Raw genomic sequence first — 15000 nt, 5'->3', positions numbered from 1 at the left:
ACAAAGGGATCAGTCTCAGACCTCCTTCCAATGTGGTTTCAGTATAGTTGTTTTAATAAATGTTACAGCAAATGATACAATAATGGTAATGAAGTGGAAGTTGTTTTTGTCTAAGCATTGATATCAGGGCTGTAAAATCCCAAGCTACCTTTGAGTTGTGGGTTAAAATAGTGTTACTATGTAAACAATGTATAAAAATAATGTTTATAGAATTGTGGAAAATATACATCCATCTGTAGTTTAGGTTAGTTTCCACAAGAGGGCAGAGGTAGTACTCATAGCGTTGCACCATTTGAAAATGAAATACACCTACGAACTGCATGCATGTTTGCAGCCACATAATGAATGTAGAACACCCCCTTTGCAACAGCATGCAGTAATATTCCTTGCTAAATATATATTTAATTGGTACATTGGTTATGACACGGGTTGCTCTAATTTTCTGGCCCTCTGCCTCAGTGTATAATCATTTTTTTTTTTTAAGTATGCCGTGTGCAAATAATAATGCGGAAGGAAAAAGAAGGACAATAGTGGCTAAGGGGCAGTGGTGGCTCAGCAGTTAAAGCTCCGGGCTATTGATGACAGGGTTGTGGGTTCGGTACCCGGGCTTGGCAAGCTGCCACTGTTGGGCCCCTGAGCAAGGCCTTTCACCTTCTCTGCTCACCGAGTGCTGGAGTTTGCTGCCCGTCGCTCTGGGCTCATGGATAGGTCAAATGCAAAGGACACATTTCGCTGTACATAGTACAGTGACAAATACATGCACCTTAAAATATGATGCATTTTTTTGTTTTTCAGTTGAACTCATGGATGGTATTGTGTCTAAAGGCTTTGGATCATTGAAAGCAATCAAATTAAAGGAAAACTACTTAAGAAGGACGTTCCACATTATTACGCAGGCCACAGGTTTCAAGTAATATGGGAAAAAGGGTCTCTCTGCTGCCGAAAAGCGTCATTAGATATTTCACAAAAATGTGCGTGATCATTGTACTATGAAGAGATTTGTGGCTGATTCAGAGCACATACGGGTTCATGCTGATAAAGGCGTAATGAGGAAGGTTTTTGCCCGACAAATTTATTGTGTTAAAATGCCGTTACAAAGCAGCAAACAGGTTCTTGGAGCTGCTGCCTCAGGAGTCCTGCAAACCTCAAGGTGTAGGATTCTGAATGGTCCAGATGGATGGAGTAGTGTATGGTTGGTTATGGCCGCCATGTCTCAACAAGGCTGCAACATCAGCAGGGAGTCATGTTTTGGGTCGGAATCATGGGGGAGACTGACCACTTTCTTCCATGGTACAAAAAGAAGAACCAAGCCATGGCAAATCATCTTCACCATCAATATGCATCAATATGCAGGACAGAAACATATGGTGTGGCCACCGACCTCCCCTAACCTCAACCCTATTGATAACCTTTTAAGTATCTTCAAGCAAAAGATCTATGAGAGTGGGAGGCAGTTCATATCAGAACAGCAGCTCCAGGGGATATTCTGACATCCCGCAAAGAAATTCAAGCAGAAACAAAAACCCACAAGCTCAGTGGATGCAAGAATTGTGAAGGTGATCTCAAGGGGTCCCATGTTAACATTGCACTTGGCCTGTTTTGATTAAAATAGCTTGATTTCAGTAAATGTGACTTTTAATGCTGTAAATGCAACAGATTTTTCATCTATAAAATGTTTTGACTGTGTTGTGCGTAATATTCTGGAAAATTGCATTTTGAGCTATTTTTGAAAAAATGCTGTTGTCATTGGGATGTTTGTTCAATAAAATTCGATTTATAATCAGTTGATGACTTACTGTCTGACTGTCTGATTTTGCACATTTCCATCTTTATAGCTAACTTTAAAGAAAACTAAAAACTAAATAAGCTATCTGTTTATTTATAAGCTATCTATCATTGTGGAAATCATAGAGCCCTGTGAGTAATGCATCATCAAATCAGAGACTGTTTTCTTAGCTAAGGCCAAAGCTAGCACTGTAGCTTATTTTGACGTATATTCACACTGTTGTACGTTGTAGCATTAAAGTTACATTTTGTGCTTCTCTGCTGCAGAACTGATGCTCTCACCTATTGGGAGATGCAATAGCCAGCTGAAAACAATTTTACAATTTCTGTGCCCTTTAGTTTCAGTGTCATTGCAACCTGTTACTTTGTACCTGATCATTTAAAGACAACAATAATACCACAATTTCATCCCAAGTAGTTCATTGTTTTTTTTTTTTTTTTTTTTTGTTTTTTTTTTTTTTTGGGGGGGGGGGGTAATAACCCATATGTTTGAGAAAACTAGCAACATTTGAAAGAAACGGTGTGAGATGCTATGCTGTGAATAAACATTTTAATTAATGAATTGAATGAATGAATACAATGACTGTCAAATTGTGTAGTACTATTCGATTCTTTACTGCATTTGCTGACTAAAGCAATTTTCACATGTGAACAATGGACTCTAACATTTGCATTCACTCATCCAGCTGCTCCAGGAAATGTCTGGAAAATTTGGGGTTACCGTACATGTCTGAAAGGGGCTTGTTTTATAAAAATTGGGATGTGAATTATTAATAGTTTAATCATGTCACCACTATTGTGCCATTTCAAACCTTTTACTTGTTATTTAGTAACTTCAAGGCAATAGACAGTACTAGAGAATTGTAATTTGATATCATAATATTACTAATTAACTGCCTGTTTATTACCCATCAAATTTTAAGTATACGTGCTGGTGCTAACCCCACAGTGATCCTTAAGGGGAGGAAGTGCTGTCCCACCAAGCAATGAAGATCAAGGTAAGGGTACAATTCCATTCATTAAATGCATACTCTCTCACTCAATAGACTCTTACTCTTTCATTCAGGTTTGAGAAGGAATGTTTTTTTGTTTTTTTTTTGAAGCAAATGCAGCAAGAGTAATGCTAGAGTATATATTTTGTTGATTTGTGAAGCCTGTATGTTAACAGAGGTGACCTCAGTAATATGCTCAAAAACTAAATACAAAGTCATAACATTTATCTTTTGGTAACTCTTCAGGCACTACAAAACAGTGGAATTGGAGCTAGAACTTCTTAGACTTCACATGAAGATGTAAGAGAGACCCTCACAGGCCCAGGTGAAATGTGACCAAGCCATAAAGTTTTGGAATTTTTAAATGATTGGGACTGCCGTACCACATACCACATAAACATGTTGACCAAATTGTTGGTACACCTCGGTTAATGAAAGAAAAACCCACAATGGTCACAGAAATAACTTGAATCTGACAAAAGTAATAATAAATAAAAATGCTATGAAAATTAACCAATGAAAGTCAGACATTGCTTTTCAACCATACTTCAACAGAATTATTTTAAAAAATAAGCTCATGAAACAGGCCTGGACAGAAATAATGGTACCCTTAACTTAATATTTTGTTGTACAACCTTTTAATGCAATCACTGCAATTAAACATTTCCTTTAACTGTCAATGAGACTTCTGCATCTCTCAGCAGGTATTTGGCCCACTCCTCATGAGCAAACTGCTCTTGTTGTCTCAGGTTTGAAGGGTGCCTTTTCCAGATGGCATGTTTCAGCTCCTTCCAAAGATGCCCAATAGGATTTAGGTCAGGGCTCATAGAAGGTCACTTCAGAATAGTCCAATGTTTTCCTCTTAGCCATTCTTGGGTGTTTTTAGCTGTGTGTTCATGATCATGACCTACGACTTAGACCAAGCTTTCTGACACTGGGCAGCTCATTTCTCTCTAGAATCCCTTGATAGTCTTGAGATTTCATTGTACCCTGCACAGATTCAAGACACCCTGTGTCCCATGTGCAACTGTAGTCACAGGACCATCAAGCTGCTTGGAGATGGTCTTATAACCTTTACATTTAACATGCTTGTCTATAATTTTCTTTCTAATCTCCTGAGACAACTTTTTTTTTGCTTCCTCTGGTCCATGTTGAGTGTGGTACACGCCATGTCACCAAACAGCACAGTGACTATGTGTAGCTCTATATATAGGCCCATTACTGACTGATTACAAGATTGTGATGCTGATTAGTGGACACACCTTGATTTAACATGTCCCTGGTCACATTATTTTCAGGGGTACCATAATTTTTGTCCAGGCCTGTTTAATGAGTTTATTTATTTAAATAATTCTGTTGAACCATGGTGCAAAATCAATGTTGGATTTTCATTTGCTCATTTTCATAGCATTTTTAGCATATTCTTAGCATAGCATATTTATTATTACTTTTGTCAAATTTCATGTTATTTCTGTGATCTTTGTGGGTTTTTCTTTCATTTACCGAAGGGTTAATGATAGTGCTGAATTCAGGGCTCTGAAGTTCTTTGACTTCAGACTCTTTCAACCATGCCTTTATGACCTTGGTTTGTTCACTGAGGCACAGCCATGCTAGAACTGAAAATGGTCTTCCCTGAACTGTTTCCACAAAGTTGGAAGCATACAACTGTCCAAAATGCCTTGGTATGCTAAGGCTAAGTGTCCTAGGCCAACCCCTGAAAAACAACCCTATAGCATTATCCCTCCTCCACCAAACATTACAGTTGGCGCAGTTCACACAGGCAGGCAATGTTCTCCTGGCATTTGCCAAACTCGGACTCATTCCTCAGAATGTCAGATAGTAAATCGTGATTCCTCACTCCACAGAATAAGTGTCCAGCGATGGTATGCTTTACATCACTCTATCCAATGCATGTCATTATTCTTGGTGATATATATTCTTGGTTGCATTCAGCTACTCTGTAACTTTGTGGCTTAGTTGCTGTGGTTTTTATACGCTTCCACTTAAATACTTAAATAATATCATTCACAGTTGGTTATGGAATATCTAGATGGAAATAAAATTAATCAGCTTTTGTTGAATTGATTTGTTGAAATGGTGGCATCCTATTACAGTAACATGCTGGAATTCACTGAGCTCTTTAAAACCATCCATTCTTTCTAAAATGTTTGTAAAGCAGACTGCATGACTAGATGTTTGATTTTATAAACCTGTGACAAAGGGACAGAATAAAACCTGACCTAAAACACCTGAATTCAATGATTAGGTGCTGTGCCCCAATGCCTTTGTATATAGGTAGATGTCTTGGTTTTGCGTTCTTTTGAAAGGAGATGCAGGCACTTTTTTATGTTTATTGTGACCCATAATATTGTTCAACCATTGGAGTAATATTTTAGCTGGACAACCACTCATTGGGAGAAAAACAGAAGCTCTGAATTTCCTCTATTTGTGTCATCTACCTCACAGTGGATTGGTGGAGGCCAAACTCAATCCTACCAGCAGTTTCCAGACCTCAACTTACACCGATCTAGTTAAATGCCATTTCTTGCTTACATTTTGAACTACCTACCAGAAGAATTTGCAAACAGTAGTACGTCATGACAATACTGCCCACATTGTTTATAGCAGGAGTCACCAATTTTATCCAAAAAGGGCTATTGTGGCTGCATATTCACAATCAGTTTCATCAGCACCCTTCAGTGCTTGATTAGTTATATAAACTGTGCCTCTGTTTGACTGGAATGAAAACTTACATGTTTCCAGAGTAAAGGAGTGACCTCTAGTTCAAAATATTTCAATAGAAAATGGCTAGATTACCACTCAAGTCAGGTAAGGTTTTGTGTAAAGTTTTCTGTGTGCAGTTTGTCACCGTATGCCAAGTATTAACACTGCAAATGAGCCAAAAAAAGGTGTGCTGTGCTAAAGAAATTTACTACTAAGACTATAAATTACTCTTTTAATTTAGGAATAGAGGCTGCAACCAATGAAAAAGATTAAACTGATTGTTCGTATAAAACCACTTGGGCTTTCTGGAATTTACCTAAAAAGTAATTAGATATTAGGGCTGCAATATTAAATAAGGAGAAATTCCCTTTTAAGAATGCAGAAAGAAAGAAGGGTGCTGATGCCGTATTTGCTGAGAATGTTGAGAACATGATATATTTTTTGAAACTGATGAATACATTTCAGGGGGAATTTGCAGTCATATTAAATTCCGCTTCTGGTCTTTTTGTAGATAACTGTAGATATGCTAGTTATGTATTTAGATTTTTTTTATGTGAAATTAACCACTGCTATAACAATTTTTATCTTAGAAGGATTATCTATATATTGTAGAACACAACATTATGACTAGCAAAAGGCTGTAGAGGACCAAAAGGCCACTAGATGGCACCACTATATACTTGTCAATAAATTCTTTGAGGCTTAACCTTGGTTGCAAACACTGCAAACATTGGTTTCAGTGTCTGTTGTAACTTGGAAAAATACATAACCTAGTCTGTCCTCAGCAAGAGGTCATAATGCTAAACTGCCAGAAAAGTGTTTAAATACTAGAAATGCATAATATAAATATCCCATAAAACATAAAATGAAATTATTTACCATAAAAACTACCTATCGAAAACAAAAATAAATAGTATGAAAAGAGATAAAAAATGAATATAATGCATTTTATTCCTTACAGATCCCCATTATTAGGTACTTAAAGAGTTTACATTCTTGTTGAATTGAGAAAATAAAATAGGCCTTTTGGTGTGTCTGACTGAGTTGACACAAATAAAGTTATAAAGTGAATACATGTCAGTTTTCATAATTGTACAAAAAAAATAAAGAATTATTTTGTCCCTTACCTCAAGAATCAGTGATTTCCTTATTAGAATTTGCAGATGCAAAAAATGAGCATATAATCCACACAAATATAAATGCGTATATATTATTTTCCTTTTATGTACACTTATGTAGCAATTGTACCTTAAAATAACAGATAAATGAATTTTGATTGATAACCAAAGCGCTGCTAATGCCCCAAGTAACTTTGGTGGACTGGCCACAAGGCTTCTTGCAAGAACTGTGAAATGGTGCGTAACCCAAGTCATATTTGTATAAAATCCTGTAGTGTCCACATGCTTCTTTTACTTTCAGATTTCCTAACTTTTAATAAATTTGATATGGTAAACCTATGTAGATCCTGGCATCACATGAGTCAGTCCTGCAGAGTTTTCCTACGGAAAGGGGTTGTCTTAGTTTGCTGGAGCAACAATATGATGTCTCTCTTGGGGCCCTAGCTGAGCTGTGTGAGGTACAAGACATGATGTTAGGGATCTCAACATGGATAGCTCGAGTTGCACAGTTTGATCTACAGATCCGCAAAAGATGTCTTGTTGCCTTTGAGCAGGTTAATTCCAGACATGATTCTTCAGACGCATACATCCGGAGATGTTCTCACTAAACGTTTCACCTGGTTAAGACAAAAGGCATCGGCCAGCATAGTGTGTGCATGAGGTATTAATTCTGTATGAAGCTGTGAAATTTCTGGAAAACGTTCGGCTCCAATCGGACATTACCCGGACTCTGTACTAGGGATAAAGTCCTGTTAATGTCCAATACAAATGACTCAGACATTTGCATTCACACATACAGCTCCTCTGGGTAATGTTTGAAATAGTTCTGGGTGACCATGCATGTCTGAAAGGGGATATAAATAGGTTTGCCAGGTCTTTATTCACAAGGAAGGTGCTGTCAAAGTGGAAATCTTTACCATCCTTTCTATTTTTTTTCTTGTCTTCTGCACTTCTTGCAAACTTTTGTTTGACTAGATGTGTGTGCAATTTTTCAAACAGAAGGTCTTACTTATTTGCTATATGTATTGCTGTGTTTTGTAAAAGCTTAGCTTGTAATCATTTCCACAACCATGATTTCTGCTAAAATACTTTTAATAGGAAATAAATAACAAATATAAAAATATCACGTTGAATTCAGGACAGTTGTGATACAGTAAGTCTCATTATGAGACATGAGTATTTCATTCTTGAAGATACTTCAATTAACCTTTGAGACATTTGATTTTGCTCATTTTGGACAAGAGGTAAACATATAAGGACAAGGCTGTCATTATATTGCCCTTACAATAGGAGGAGCTATAGCAGCATCTATAAATCCATCAGGCCTAGATTAACTCTTCCTCCTATACCATTTTTTTAACAACGTTAGACCAGTCTGACACTCATTACTGAATATTTCTATGCATTTTTAACACATTTCATAGACATTTCTAAAGATTTGCTCCACCTCTTAACCACTCTGAAAACATATAAAAATATAGAAAATAAGACAATTTCTCACCAAAAAGAAATAATAAAGAAAACAATGAATAAATAGTCAATAAATAGATAAGTTGGTCCAGAAGGCTGCACCAAGTCTTCATGAGGTAGTGTCGTCCACACATTCGCATTCCATCATTATCATCACACTTAATTTAGTCGTGAATAAGCCTGCAATAGAAAAGAACAATATTATTCACAGATTGAGATTTTGTATCTATTAGACACACATTTCCCCCTCATTATTCAAAAAAGCTTGCAAATTTGGGCCAGTTTAAGTTTCAGCCAAAAGCCAACAAAAAGTTTGTGAGCAGGATATCTGACCATGCCCAAAAGGGGCCTCGTGGTATTAGTTAAGAAGCATGTGACCAGATGGTAGATTATTCATTTATTTGTCAAAGGAGGCCAATGATATCAGTATGAGCATCACAGAGGGCCTGACACCAGGCAGATGCCTTTCTGTACACTGATCAAATCTACACTATATTAACTTTTTTTCAATGAGGGTACCAGGAAATGTCATGTGCTCAGACAGATAATAGTGAATTCGTAAAAAATAACTCACCTTCTGCAAAAGGAGCAGTAAATTCTTCAGGAAAACCTGACTGTCGGTCTTGTTGTAAGAGTTGCAAGACGCACACTGGACTCTCTAAAGATGGAATACAGAGCAGATAAAATCAGTTTTTGGCATATTGGGATCTGGTCTAAGACACAGGATATCAAATTGTAGCAAGTGTTCTGCCTTGTTGTTGATACTCACCGCTTTCTCTTCCACAGTGCACCTGTCCACACCCTTCACCTACAACAACATCAACAACAGGGGGTTAAGGCTATTACAATTTTAAAAACGTCTGCATTAAGGACAATAGAGAAACATAGAATTTTGTCTTTTCTTATAGATTATTCTATGTATTATATATAGTAAATTATCATACGACAACTTGGTTATTAAAATAGACCTACAAATCTTTTACCAAGTGAAGAAAGGCTATTGATTTGTGACACTCTCAAGTAACTTGGTTCTACTTACAATGCTGGACTTAAGCAGATTCTTTTGTAGTTTGTGCTGCAGTTCCTTATTATTGCTGGTAATTGTATTCAGCTGGGACTGGAAACACTTTAGGGCAGACTGGGAGCAGCAGTCCTAAACACAAACAAGAAGCATTTTGTAAATCCTTTTGTTCAATTTCATTTTATGAAATTTCATCAATTCAATTTCATCTTATGAAATCTGAGATCAGGAGACTCTGAGTCAACAATCTGGTTTAGTGAAGGCATCAAGTATGTCGGTGATGCCGAAGATTAAAAAAAACAAAAAAAATGTTACGATCAACATCTCTTTGCTTCTCAGAAATAGTGCTGTGCATTTATTTTGAATTCCCCTTCCTGAGCTCAGTTCACAGAACCAACAGGGAACCATCATAATTTCCACATGAAACTACTTGTATTTTGAGACTGTTCCGTGAGAACGTACAACTGCATTTACAAAAACAACCATGTTTGTTGTTAAATATGGAAAATGTCAGTTTTTGACTCATTTTGATAAAAGGAGACTCTCCGCGCTGGCAGAGAGCGCGGGAGAGGCTGAATGCAGAAAACACTGAAGCAACGCGACCATTCCAGCAGCCCACATACATGCTATTGTTTCATTACTCATCAAAATTCTCCTAAACTAGACACACTTTTCAAACTCTTGCATGACTTACTTTTTCACTTTGACTCTCTCTCTCTCTCTCTCTCTCTCTCTCTCTCTCACAAGCCATAGAGAACACTTAAAACCCTAAAGACTGTCTCTCTTTCAGCAGGTTGCACAGTGAGACACAGATTTTATGATGACTATAACCCATTCATCTCATTGTTAACTATTCACTTCTTTGCAAAAGTGAAATAAATCCTTTGTGGTATTAAATAACAGTGGTTTGTAATGAATCATATTTTCTCAATTCTGCACTTATTTAAATATCCATAACTGCTAACATGATGCAGCTGATTTGATGTTTAAGTTTTATTTCATTGTAAGCCTGAAGCAAGAAATTTCAGCTGAAGAACACATTTGAATTTATTTGACAATGTAGAACAGATATCAGGTTGCTTACCTCAATGCCATTGGTAGGCGTGGAGAAACGGGTGTTTGTTTGCTGCAAAGCAGAATAAAATAAGTTATTAAAAATAAGTCAATTTTGAGACACATTGCACAACATCAAGGCAAATGTTTAAAATGAGCAACTAACCTTTACTGTTAAGTTGAACTGCGTTAGAAGTTTAATTGTAGCGTGGAGCATGTTGCTATCCGAAGCAGATGCTGTTTCAGTCCAGCACGCCAGTGCTAGCAGAGCACACAGAACACAAGAGAAAATCGTCCTCATCCTAACCTGTACTATAGCTCTAATGGACTACTGATTCTTTGATTAGGTGCTGTTCATACTGACTAAAGGTGCACACTTACCTTTTTATATGATCCTTCGGGACTCAGGAAAACCGCTTCTGAGTTGAGAAAGGAAAAACTCAGGGACAAACAGTGACTAATGACTTTTTCTTTTCCATTGACTCCGTTACGACTGCCGCCGAAAGGTGCGTCGAAAGGCGCGTGCGTGGGGGGGTGTACGGATGCGAGAGTGTGTGTGTATGTGTATGTCTATGTGTGTGTGTGAACCTGACCTGTCTTTTTTGCACATTTTGCAGGAAACTACGAAGGGTTCTCAGTTCCTCTTCTCATTCTGAATCAGCAGCGGGTCTAGGGGTGTGTGTGTGTATGTGTGTGTGTATGTGTGTGTGTGTGTGTGTGTGTGTGTGTGTGTGACAGAGAGATGTCAGTGCAGCTGAGCGTATGTTAGTGTAGAAAGGTGCTTTTTCAATGTGCCTTCCCACTCAAAACCATGTTGATTCAAGACAACAACAGGAAGTCTTTTTAATGTTCTTTTCTACATGCCAGATAAAAATAGCAGATTTGTAACATTGGCTTCTTCTGAAAAGGGAAGATCAACGATTTGCACCAAAAGAAAAAAGGTCATTGTGAAACTCCAGTCCCACCCCGAAACTTTTGTCCATCCAAACACTGGATTTTTTAGATTGTGTGGTTTTTGCTTTGGTTTTGCTTAGATCATAATAGACTTAACTTTATGATTTTCTGCATATTTACCTCACCCTCCACCCCCCCATTGTGTCTGATTCTTCCACACAGAATTCTGTGGGAATTGTTTGTATGTGTTACATGTACATTTGCATGGGTGTTTGTGTCATCTCCACTTGTGGCATTAGTGGGTAACTGCCTGGTCTTAATGACATAATCAGAAGCATACATCACGGCGAAGGAAATGAAGTCACGCTTGAGCCTGTGAAAGAACCCCTACGTCGACCAATGACAGGACATAGGCTTGACTAAGCAGGAAGCGGTGGGTGGGGGACATGTGTCTTTATGGTAGGGAAAAGCCCAGGTGACCCCCAGGCTGGTGGAGAGGGACAGCGGTAGGGACGACGAGTGTGCTGTGCTGGGGATTCCTCTGACAGATGGAGTCTCTGTCTCAGCTCATGGAAGAGAATGCATTCAAGTAAAAACGAAATGACTCACAACTTTCCTCCTGTAATCGTGTCAGGAGCCGAGTTTCGCTACCACAAGCCACTCTTGGTGAATGAGGTGTGAACTCTTTAATGATGGACATGCATGCTGAGGACTCCTGGATAAGGAGTTAAAGTGCACACTGTCGAAGTTTAGTGCCTACTTATTGACAGGGTGCCTCAGGTCAAATCTTAAGATAAGATAAGATGAGATAATCCTTTATTAGTCCCGCAGTGGGGAAATTCTCAGTTTCACAGCAGAAAGGGATAGCAAGACACTCAGTTACAAAAATGTAGATAAATAATTAACACTATATACACAATATAAATAAGAATTAAAAAAGCAATAACAATATTCTTTACAGCAAATGACTTTTAATTGCACGGGGGGGTATTGCACATAGTATTTTTGCATTGAGGGACCTCTGTTCCCTGAACAGTGTGTAGTTTAAGTGTGTGTGTATGTGGTCCACTGGGAGCAGTGCTGGTTGTGCAGTCTGACGGCAGCAGGAAGGAAGGACCTGCGATACCGCTCCTTCACACATTTGGGGTGAAGCAGCCTGTCACTAAAGGAGCTGCCCAGTGCTGTGTACTTGAATGTGTGATTGAGAGGGGAGAGGGAGAATGAAGGATATGGTTGTTTGTGGTTGGCAGTGTTAAACGCAGTAGTCTTGAAAAAGAAATGTGGTCAAAGAAGCAAAACCAAAGAAAAAAAACTGAACTGCTTGGGAAAATGTATTTGATAGCAAATAAAGCAGCATATATTTATTCATGAAATATGAACAGAACTCTAGCTAAAGCTAAATCAGTAAAGTCAAACTAAAATGTTAAAACAATGTAAAAAAAGTGGTCAAGAACAGTAATAATAATAATAATGATGATAATAATAAGAATAACAGATAGCCACAAGCAGTTATGATCCCAGCTTTGCCTTTTGTAAATGTATTACAGCACTGAGTAATACATTTATGACTATGATTATTTGCACAGCTGTAAAGATGTTAACCACACCAAGTAAAATTTCTTGTATGTGTAACACACTTTTAAATAAAGATTATTCTGGTTCTGAGTAAAGTTAATCTAAAGTTAGCACCCAACGCAGTAATATACTGGTTAAGAGAGACTTTTAAATGAGCTGTTATTTATATAAAAAAAAAAAAAATTGAGTTATTGTACATAATATTGATATGATATATTTGTAATACTTCTGTGTATGTAGCTGTAGTATATATAGCTATACAGGCCATTTTATAATGTTACACAGTACAAACACAGTGAAAACTTTAGTTTAAAAAAAAAGGAGACTTTTGAAATGCATCTACAATCTTTAAAAAGGACTGAAAACCTGTCAGCTAACAAGCTGGTTTCAGTTTGCGTATTTCCATGCAGAAATCATTGTAAATCTGGGTTTATTTTAGCAACTACACAGAATTCTTACTCACCCTTTTCTATTAAGGCCCCTGCAAACCACATCATTTGAATAGCAGTGTTGGAACATTTAAAAGCATGTGTCAAAAATGAATCTTTGAGTTTCACCTTTCTTTAATTAAATGTTTCCCCCTGATTCAGAGTTTATATTGCTGCTGTCTAATGAAAGCCATGTATCTCCATTTTTGCCCGTTTTTAGTTTTCTCCATGGTTTGAACCCTGTAGATGCCTGGGACAGAGTGTAATTCATTCTGAATGAATAGACCAATAAAAATCCTTTAAATGACTTTGACTTTTACATTGACTTTCATTTAAGGTTAAGAGAATGTTTGCCTTCTTTGGAGATACGCGTTCTTCATTGGGCAGCGCCGATACAAATCATTCGGTTTCTCTTTGGCTGCTGCCTCAGTTGGGGCTGCTGACAGCTGTTGGTTTTGTTTCACTTGTGACTATTGTGGGGGTTGCTTTACGCACGCTTGTATTTTTGTGGTGGTCGACTAATGTTGAGCAAAAATGGAATTTTGCCAGCACAACCCAGCTGAGTGGAGGCAGGCCAGAGTCTCACCAGTCTCCCTGAGTAATCAGACAGACTCGAGTGTTATTTTCAGGTCACTGAGTCATGCTCATATCTGATATCTTTCCAAATTATTTTAATTTGGGGTCAGTGAATTCTACTCCTTCACCCTCACTGGTATCATATACTAAAATAGAAACCATGCACAGATGAAAGAAATATTCACTTTGGTTTACTGGCATTGCTGTGCAATTGCTTTAGGTCACTGATGAGTGGACGTTGGCTCCTCAGTTGTTGGTGCTGCATTTGCTTCAATTGCTTAAAACTCCAACTTGTACTGAGGAATATTAAAAGGTCTGTGTGGTTCAGTGTTTTCAGTGTTATGTGTGTTATATCTCCAGCATCAGTGTACCATGGCAGGATGTTAGGAGGCCTAAATGTTTGCGAAAACGTCTAAAATTATGGACCCATGCCGTAACCACTTTCTTTTTTGATGTGGACTTATATGATCTCACATAGTCAAAATAAACAACCCACACACACAGACATAAAATTGGCACAACACATATATGCACTTACAAACAAGCTGTGGACATGAGCGATATTGGTGTCGTGTAAACGGACATGCGGTTTCAGTTTTCAAGGTTATTCAGACCGAGAGAACAAAGCACGCCGGTTTTGCGGATATTACGGTAAGCATACAGGAAGACAGCAGGGTGTAGGTGGGGGATGGCCTCTATGGGAGGCTCTACACACTAGGAATAATCAGTCTAGATGCTTGCGTGTGCCATACTTATATGGAATCCGTTCCTCCATCAGCGATCGTCCTATTTATAGTTGTGGAATAGTATCAGTCAACCTGGAAGTCAGCTATGTTTATATTTAACTTATTGATACATTATTGGCATCTCTCTTTTTGAGGTCTTTTGTCCTAATAATTTGTACATTATAAAATGTCTAAAAACTGAGGATATATGATTGAATGCTTTGGCTTTTTTGACACTCATTCCCCTTGTTTTTTTAGTGAGTAAGGTTTTCTCAGTAAGTGTCGCCCTGTATACAATTTCTACCTATAATCAGTAATCATCTAGAAGGATGTTTGAGTTATTAGTTCTCATTCTTATCACATAGCTAGATGACTGAAAACATGTTAACGTGTAGGAAGTGTTGTTTTTGGATAAACAACGAGAACTACTGAACCCAAGAATGCCAAACACTTCTCTAAATCCCATTAAAATAAAAACTTAGTATTATTATTATAATTCATAATAATAACAATAATAATATATTCTCATGTAAAACCATATTGTCAAAGCTAATAAAACCTTACAATTGCATTACTATAGTCAATCTTCAAAATGATACTAGGATACTAGATACAAGACCTTTTTTAAAAAAGCTGCAG

General features: G+C 37.6%; 2 protein-coding genes across 3 annotated transcripts in view; both read right to left on the bottom strand.

Moving 5' to 3' along the window:
- Positions 1-15000, bottom strand: part of rpl26 (ribosomal protein L26) — a 164083-nt gene that overhangs the window by 82827 nt on the left and 66256 nt on the right. The window lies entirely within an intron of this gene.
- Positions 7761-10635, bottom strand: il21 (interleukin 21). 2 transcript variants are annotated; one of them, XM_072673603.1, is made up of 7 exons: positions 10545-10635; positions 10330-10424; positions 10195-10236; positions 9129-9242; positions 8859-8897; positions 8664-8747; positions 7761-8269 (listed from the first exon to the last, which is right to left on the bottom strand). In XM_072673603.1, exons 2-7 carry the CDS (start codon positions 10378-10380, stop codon positions 8249-8251), a joined length of 351 nt encoding a protein of 116 aa, XP_072529704.1. In that variant the 5' UTR covers positions 10381-10424; positions 10545-10635; the 3' UTR covers positions 7761-8248. The 2 variants fall into 2 exon arrangements, with proteins under 2 accessions (XP_072529704.1, XP_072529703.1); XM_072673602.1 differs by having other exon boundaries at positions 10330-10622.

The sequence above is a fragment of the Salminus brasiliensis genome, chromosome 2, assembly GCF_030463535.1.
Source record: "Salminus brasiliensis chromosome 2, fSalBra1.hap2, whole genome shotgun sequence".
NCBI lineage: Eukaryota > Metazoa > Chordata > Actinopteri > Characiformes > Bryconidae > Salminus > Salminus brasiliensis.
The sequence above is the reverse complement of the archived record's forward strand: the minus strand, read 5'-3'. Positions and strand labels throughout refer to the sequence as shown.